Below are 8,722 nucleotides of genomic sequence, written 5' to 3' on the forward strand. Positions count from 1 at the left end.
CTGAATTTGGATGCCAAGATGCAGTTCGGACGAGCATAGGAAAATAGGAATCAGTGTCGTCACATTTTGAACCAAATTGAGTGGCCTTAATATGAGACTCAGTGGAGTTAAAAACATCAGATGCATATAAGTCAGGTAGATGAAGCAGCCCAATGCATGGATCGAACCCAGTGTAAACACGAGCCATTAGTTTGTTCCGCCAAGCAAAGGACGGCCCAGACACATTACAAACACCACCACCTGAAACCCCAAGGGCTCGTCCATGGCCAAGAGAAGCAACAAATTCTACACAATTTAAAGTTGGCCTATTTGGAAGAGGAGGAGCCTGCAGCCCAAAGGAAGAAGAGGCAACCCAAAATTCTTGGCTTGGGCCAAATGGCAATTGCCCATTAGAATGAGCAAGCCCAATCGGCCTAGAAACCCCAGCATTAGCAGACCCATTAAAATGACCAAGCTCAATCGGCCTAGAAACCCCATCACTAGTTCCAAATTGGAATTTTGACTCAGCATGGGGCCCACGGTAAAGACCATCATCACTTTGTACAAATGGGTCAGAAACCCTATTATGTCGAGACAAAGGTGGCGTAGCATATAACCAAAAATTACCTCTCAAAAAAATACTCTGCGGCTCTGCCGAGGAAGAACCATAAAGTAGACCAGAGACCAGCGACGAAAATGACACACTAGGACCATGACAATCTGTTAGATTTGAAGCCCGAACCACCAAACGACGGGCTATCATACTCACGGTTATAAATATAAAAGCTCCTCTAGGCTAAATGCCCGAATCGTCCATGGATCTAACATTGTATGCGGAATCAAAACCTTCTCCCGCGGCCTCCAGAAGGGGGAAGACCACCACGAACAAAGCCCACCATCGCCTGTGACGGAACAGTTTCCAAAAGATTGGTATGAAAAGGCACGTCCTGTACCGCATGCACCTGATGACTCTCATATTCAAGTAACACATCGATGAGACGTTATAGCGACAGAGGTTCCGACAAGAATGATGCTAAGGTAAGGACGACGTCGAACTCTGGAGGTAAGCCCACAAGAACTATTTCTACCTGCTCTGCCTCCGAGATTCGAGATCCAAAAGCCTCTATCAAGGCACTTGTATTTTGAATCTTCGCTATGTACTCTTTGACCGAGAGACTACCTTTCTTAAGTGAGTGAAGATCGTGACGGAGGCGAGAGAGCTTCGTACTTGTGACTGCAGCGAAAAGACAAGTGGCAATATTCCACACATCACACGCTGTTTGAACCTCTATAAAAGAAGATAATAGTAAGGGATTAATGGTAGAGAGTAACCAGGAAGCAAGTAACCTGTCCTTGAACGAACGCCGAGGCCTCCGGATTTAGAACGAGCAAGCCCTCCAGAGACTGCACAAAGCGCGGTAGAGCAGGTAACATTCCATCCAAAAAATTGGTTAACTCGTATCCTTCGATGATCAACTAAACATGCTGCTGCCACTGAACGAAAGTGCCGTCATCCAACTTTACAGTCTCATGGCGAGGAAACGATTGGACGAGCCTAGCACCAGTGAATGCTGGACAGCCATGCTCAACGGAGGCAAAATCAGCAAAAGCAGTGGTGGTCATGGAAGCAGACTAAGAGCAGGTCTCCAGCACCTTAGGCGACTGATACCATGTTAACATCTATGGTGAGTTGAAATGTATTGTGTATTGAAAGAATGAAAATGTATTGAGTATTGAAAGAATTCTTTGTATTTAGTCTTAGTATCTTGAGTTTGTACATTATGGAAATAATATTTATAGATTATATGAGTAACTGTTATTGCTAACAACTTAACTGCTTGAATAACAAACTAACAGCTAATAGGCTAGCTTACCAACAAAGTTAGCTAGCACAGTCTTTAACAATGCGTACTATCACCGTTTGTTTCATGCTTTTGTTGATCAAATTATGAACTCTTTCAGAGAAGTAGATTTGAGGGTATTGGGCATCTAAAGATATTTTAACATCACCCTCAAGAAATGTAATCTCCTTTTCATCAATCCAAGGGGAGATGCACATCCTCATCTTTTCCATCATTCCCATTGCCCATTAACATCTCTTTAAAGGAAACCTTATGTGTTTTCATCACCTGATCATCATCATCCACCATATCAAAATCTTTGTTTTTTACTTTCTTAGTAGCTCGTAGCAACTCCGTCGGTAGCGAAGAGCCTGAGCGTTCATTGCTAGCGAAAGCGTCCAAAGAGAGTTCAATTTCTACTATGCCTTTTAAAGTGTATAACGTAGTACTTTTGATTTGTAAGAGACATAATTCTTTTGAAAAAGTTAATCGATCATATTTAACTTTAAAAAAAAAAAGAAAGAAACAAAGGTCAGATTGGAAAAATTATCATTATACCAAATTTAACGTTATGCCCAGAAAAAAAAAAGAAATAGAAATTTAATCTGTTAAATCTAAAATAAGAATAATGAATAGGCCTGCTATGATCCAAGATACGTTTTGCGTAAATCAATCTATTAAAAAGGAAACAAAAAATGTGAACTGTGGGCTGGGCCTATTTTCACTGAAATAAGCAGTCTGCAATATGGTGGGTAAGGCTTTCTTCTTTCTCATTGTAAAAACAATAAATTTATTTATTTATATTTGATACACAATTACATTTTTTTATATTTAATTGTAAATTAATTATGATAATATGTTTTATATTATTTTATTTTAGTCTTCCCCTAAAAACAAAGTTAATCTTTTCACTTATACCTAGCCTAAACAGGTTGTTAACCTTTCACTTGAAAATAAAAGCTTATTAGGGTACCAATCAAATAAATAAGAAAAAAAAAGTATAGGAACTTATGTAATAATTCAATTTTTAAAAGAAATATTTGGTGAACATATATAATTATAGATCGCAGAATAGATATAATAAAATAAATAAATAAATAAGACAGATGTTGAACCTTAAAGATCCAAGATGATGTGTGGGCATAGAAGACAAGTTCTGTCTAAAAATTTTGAAATGTGGGGTTTGCTTGCCCCATTCAAGGTTGAACACAACCACTTTACATGTGACCATCAATTCCATATTCGGCCTATTTTTCTAATTTGACTTCTCCTTTTTACTTATCCTTAACAAACATTCTTTTTGGTAATTAGACTTCCCCCCTCCACATGCACCAACCATCTTATATTATATTATATTATTCATAATTCCAAATTTCAATATTTATAACCTTGTGAAAAATATCTTCTTCATCTTTTCCTTTTTAAATGAAAAACCAATCTACTTGGATTTCAGAATAAACTACGCAGAAATAAATCTAACGTAAAGCAAAAATAGGGTTTGCATTTTGCAGAGGTGAGGCCAATTTGACGGTCAATATTCAAGTATGTGTGTGCGTTTCAGACATTGTCGATTTGCCCAAAAAGCCTAATGCGACAAATTACTGCTCTGCTATGTGCCTGAACCTCAAGGACAACCACAAATTGTTAATTTTCCAAGTATTTGGACCATTAGATTTTTCACTCTTAATTGAATTGATAAAGATTAAATCATGAATAGTTACTTAATTTACTACTGAGTCCCCAAGGCATAAAAAAAAAATATTCTCTTTCATCTTAAGTTGTCTAGGAGTTGTGAAATTGAGAGAAATGAAAAAAAGAAAACTGAGGCAGATTCAGAGTCCAGAGTCTCAACAGGTAAAGCAAACTCCAGTTTCATAAACATTAAAAAAGAAAAGGTACCAATGCTGCATTATGTAGGCAAAACACGTACTTCCTAGATCCTTACATTATTTCATCAGGGAAGGAAAGAAATATCAGTAATTAAATCTAAAGGTGCTGAACTCATCATATATCTGATAAAAATGTTTCACCTAGTGGGATGATGAAGACCAAGAAACTGGGGGAGGTCAACAAGGGGATGATATGTGAAGAAAGTTGTAACTCTAAAACAGAAATGTTTTACTAATATAAAACTGAAGGTGAAAGGAAAAGTTAAAGAACATGAAAAAAAATATCAAAATCAAAAGCAACTAAGAACATAGGATGATCCCGTTCTTACACCATCTATTGAAGACAGACAAAGGAGACAAACAAAGAAAAGCAAAATTTAAATAAATAAATAAAAAAAGAATTTTTGACTAGACGAAACGAAGACCATGTAAGCGTCACCATCATCGTGATACGTTTCAGTCATTGGTGCATGATCTTGACCGTCAATGGGAACCAGGGTTTCTTTTCCTTTTCTTTTTTCTTCTTTATTCTTTGATTTTTTTTTTTTTTTATCTTGTAAAGTCATGGACAAGGCTTGTTGGCCTGTCCGTGACGTTGAGTCTCCAAGAAAGGTAGGGGATGCCAGTATCAGAATCTCGATCAGTATCGTCAATGAACCTGAATTCATTAAGAGGGGAAAAACATGGCATTTTTTGGTTCTGATGAACCCATGAATTGTTGTGGTGATACTGATAGCCATGGTGTTGCTGTTCCAGCATTGAAGCTGTTGCACTCGATGAGTTGTTTGCATTTGCTGCTGTAGCTCTTCTTTCTTCTTTTTTGAATCGAATCCCGCAGGCATTGCAAAGTGACTGCAATTAACAAAAACAAGGATATAAGGTTGTTTGTTTTTTTATCCCGAAGAAACAATGGAGAGATTCGGATTTGGAAATTTTGGTATACCTTTGGACCCCTCGGCCCGTTCCTCCAAAGTGGGGTTGAAGTAGTGTCGCAGTTGGCGCAGCGGCGAGCTAAGAGAGGATCGTTGCCTGAGCAGTTACTGCTATTTCCATTTCTTCCACGGCTAGCTTTGGTGGTTTGGTGTGAATAAGGTGCGCTCTTGTTCTGCAACATGTCCCAGCAATAGTTGGAAATGCAAGGGTTACTACGTTCATGGCGGATATGCTTGTCGTCGTCTTCACAAAGACGAGTGGATGGAGTTCCCAAAGAGAGAGTGCAATCAACGGAAGAAGATGAAGAGGGCATGAAAGGGTACATGTTGGTTTCATCGCAAGATCGGTGGTTCGGCATGGAAAATAGCCACGAGGAGTTGCTTTGGCTTTGATACAGGCCACATGAACATGGACCCACCATGTTTCCCTGAGAGCTACTGCACCTGTGCATTGTATTCGGAATCGGTTTCTCTATGAATATGTGTCAAAGGCCTAACTATACCCACTGTCACCTCAATTTCAGCACTATGGGATGACCACGAAGATCGAATGGGGGTAGATTCAGAATGATCAAAAAACCAACCAACAATCGCCAACTGATCAGTGAGAACAAAATGAAAAACGAAGAAACAAAGGGATTGAAGATGAATGGAAAAAGAACAAGCTAATGTAATTGAAAATAGAAAGAATTTGATGGTGGGAGTGTATAGTTAAAGGGCAATGGCAGGATAGTACGAGCCAAATAGTAAAACTGAGAGCCAAGTGCAATAATATAGTGTTTGAATAATAAGTTGAGAGGAAAGAGAGAGAGGGGGGGACTGAGAAGAGTTGTTGTCTGGTAGCTTTATAAGCTAATAAAATGGCGAAATACCAGTCAGCACCTGTAGTCCACGTTGTCGTCAAATGCAAATGGAGAGATGTACATGCTTGTATAGCAAGAGAGACATAAAGATACAGACAGAGAGGGTCCCAGGTTGCATGTTACAGATAGAGAAATAAACTTTTAGAAAACCTCCCAAAAAAAAAACACAATAAACTATGCATAAATATAGTTAAAATACTACTAGTATACTTGTACTCTTAAATATTAAGTAAAGAGAAAAAAGAAAAATAAGTCGGCCAGTCAGAGTCTGGGTCAGGGTGGAGGGGATAGTATAGAGAAATAACTAATAAGGCTCTACTATTTGCAAGTTGAGGACTAGGTGGTGCTGTGGGCAATGGAATTTATACTCCAAAACTGAAGGGGAAAAGGGAGGTGGGGGAGGGGGGGGCGCTCGTAACAAAGCAAAGCAATGGGTTGGTCATTGGGTAGTCAAAAGAGGGCCACGTGACTAGCGGGAACAGTCTTCCATGGATCTGCCTTCTCCGATCACGAGGCCCTATTACTCTCAAACCCAATACATCAAAACCTCTGTCCGTATCCGTATCTCTGCCCCCTCTCCTCTGTCATTGCCAGCCTCCCAAGGAAAATGGAACATTTCCACCCCTCCCCGCCCCCCCACGTCCCTTCTCTCTGCGGCGTTTTTCCCACGCTCCAGTCCCCACTGCCGAAGGGTATTATTCATTCCCAGGATTTTATACCTTTCCCTCGTGCTCTCAGTGTAATAAAAACACCATCGTTTTGATTATAGTTTGAAAGAAAAATTAGTGTCTGAAGTTTAAAATTGTTGTTTTCCGAGTTGGATAGAGAATAAAGACATATTTTGTAATTTCCCATAACCATTGATCACTTAGTAATACTTGTTTATTTAAAATTTTTGTTGGTTTGTGATATCTGAAAGGTTTTAACTTTAACTATGTCTTCAATGATCAGGTATACAGGAAGGAGTTAGTGATCGTCACGCACTGGTTTTGGCAGTGGGGGAAGGATAAATTAAGTTGATAAATTTATTTATAAGTGTATTCAGCAGAGCTATGAACACTGCTATTATAACAACGGCGTCTCCGTTAGTTGTTATAGTCATAGGCAAGTCCAATCCATTCGCCCCTTCCAAAAGAAAAAGATAATCAAGTTTTCAAGGTTACTATGATAAGAACCAAGCCGTACCCTGGAATCACGTGAACCTCTCTCAAAAAACCAAAGCCAATATCGTCATGATAATCATCTCTTCATGTTCCGTATCTAAAACCCATCACCACCACCCCGAAAAAGCCTTTTGGTTTCTAGTATTTTGTCTTAGCAAATAGTAAAATCCCCAACACTGGAAACAAGGCTAAAGGGGAAATGAAATGAAATAAATTAAATTAAAAATAAAGGTATCAAAATGAGATACTCTGCAATCATCAAAGCAACAAACATCTCTGTTTCTACTTAGCTTACCAAGAGAGAAAGAAAAGAAAGATGTTTGAGTCAAAGATGGGAAATCACAAAAAGAAAAAGGTCAAAAAATTTGAGAAATTAAGAAACAAAAAAAAAAAAAGGGAACACTCAGAAATGACCCCACATCATCATGGCTAAACCCCAAACCAAAATAAAAAACCCAAAATAATATTCAATTGATCTCATGAAGAATATGATGGAAAGATTCAAAAAGATATGAAGAGAGAGAGAAGGAGAGGAAAAAAAAAAAGAATCAGATCGTCTAGAGATTGGTGAGGGGCCTTACTTAGTTCGACAAACGGGACGACCACCGCTTTCCAAAAGATGCTCTTCTCACCGCTTTGTAAACCACGAAAACACACACAAAAAAAACCCTGTGAGTAGCCTGAGATAGTGTCGCCATTTCCAATCATCATTTTCCGCCACGCGACCCACAAATGATCGATGCGAGCGTGGAGAACACGCCGAGGAGAGGAGAGTGGGGGAGGAGCTCAAATGCCCATAAAATTCGAGGAGATCTTTTTTAATGGGAAACTCTGGGATTTGCTTAATCATCTCAAACCCACAAAACCCATCGAAGATGATTTAATGTTTTGGATGGCATTTTTATTTTTTTCATGCTCCCGAATTTAATCATGATGCTATGTGACTCGCTGGGGTGGGGTCCACTAATTTTAGGGCTTAGGATAGTTTTTATGGTTTTTCCAAGGGAAATCAAAGCAGATCGTCTCAGGGTTTTTATCAATTCTCAAGGTGCCACGAGGGTATCGTGAGGGTGTAGATTTTGTTTTATTTTATTTTTAAAAATGTAAAAAATTGTAGAGTTGGGTTGGGTTGGGTTTTGCATGCCATGCATGGCATGCAAAAATGTGATAAACAAAGGAAAGACCCTTGCAACAGGCTTTTAAATAATGAGAGACCGCATTAATTTAACATTCCTCAAAAGCAACGAGAATACAACTGGAATGTTTCTTGGGAGATTGAGTTTTTTTTTTTTTTTTTAAATGAAGGATGGGAAAAGAAAAAGGTAAGTTGAGAAAAGGAGTGTTTGTTTGAAGAAGAAGAAGAAGAAAAAAACAAAGGATCCGACGACCCAACGGACCAACATTTAGAAAAAGGAGTGCTTGTTTGAAAAACAAATATATTAAGCCGTCCTATGAAAGATAAGTTGTTGTCAGTATCAATGGGCATCTAATCTAAGGGTCACTGTAACCTCTAATTGTCGCCTCCAAGGAAGTCTAATCACTATCTTCCTAAGCCTTACGTTCAAATTTTGCACCTTTTTCTTTTCTTTCTTTGGTTTTACGAGTTTATCCCAAGGATTAAACTCCTTGCACTTGTGCTTATCTGAATTTCATTTATTTAGATATACCAACTTATACATGGTTACATCAAATATAAATCCTAAAACCAAACCCAAAATAATTAATTAAAAAAAAAAAGATGGTTAGAAAAAGAAATGGATGAATGCCTTAGAAGGGTTAGGTATCATTGGACTGGATCTAGTCTTCCTTGACTGTCATCTGTATGCATGTCCTTTACGTAAACCCTTCCTTTTTTTATTTTTCCCTTCTTTAAATACTTTGAATCTCTATCTATAACCCTTTTTTCCCTGCAACAAAACACAAATTTCCAAACCCAAACATTTATATTTTAAATGCTTTAAGCTTACGATATGGACACTCTTTTCTTCTTTTTTTTCATCCGCCATTTTCTTTTATGATACTAAAATATTGAATCATAACGTTGAATCAACAGTA

General features: G+C 38.2%; 1 protein-coding gene and 1 long non-coding RNA gene across 4 annotated transcripts; one reads left to right on the forward strand and one right to left on the reverse strand.

The window, feature by feature from the left end:
* Nucleotides 1-523: 523 nt before the first annotated feature.
* Nucleotides 524-1,808, forward strand: LOC128284247 (uncharacterized). 2 transcript variants are annotated; one of them, XR_008274630.1, is made up of 2 exons: nt 524-1,406; nt 1,485-1,808. It is a non-coding gene; the product is annotated as an uncharacterized LOC128284247 (long non-coding RNA). The 2 variants fall into 2 exon arrangements; XR_008274629.1 differs by having other exon boundaries at nt 1,506-1,808.
* A 1,867-nt stretch (nt 1,809-3,675) lies between these two features.
* LOC108472801 (GATA transcription factor 18-like) lies at nt 3,676-7,680 on the reverse strand. Of its 2 annotated transcripts, none has more exons than XM_053021086.1 (3): nt 7,249-7,680; nt 4,653-5,085; nt 3,676-4,561 (listed from the first exon to the last, which is right to left on the reverse strand). In XM_053021086.1, the coding sequence occupies exons 2-3, from the start codon at nt 5,061-5,063 to the stop codon at nt 4,259-4,261; spliced, it is 714 nt and encodes a 237-aa protein (XP_052877046.1). In that variant the 5' UTR covers nt 5,064-5,085; nt 7,249-7,680; the 3' UTR covers nt 3,676-4,258. The 2 variants fall into 2 exon arrangements, with proteins under 2 accessions (XP_052877046.1, XP_017629846.1); XM_017774357.2 differs by having other exon boundaries at nt 4,653-5,167.
* Nucleotides 7,681-8,722: the final 1,042 nt, after the last annotated feature.

Source organism: Gossypium arboreum, chromosome 11 (genome assembly GCF_025698485.1).
Source record: "Gossypium arboreum isolate Shixiya-1 chromosome 11, ASM2569848v2, whole genome shotgun sequence".
Taxonomy (NCBI): Eukaryota; Viridiplantae; Streptophyta; class Magnoliopsida; order Malvales; family Malvaceae; genus Gossypium; species Gossypium arboreum.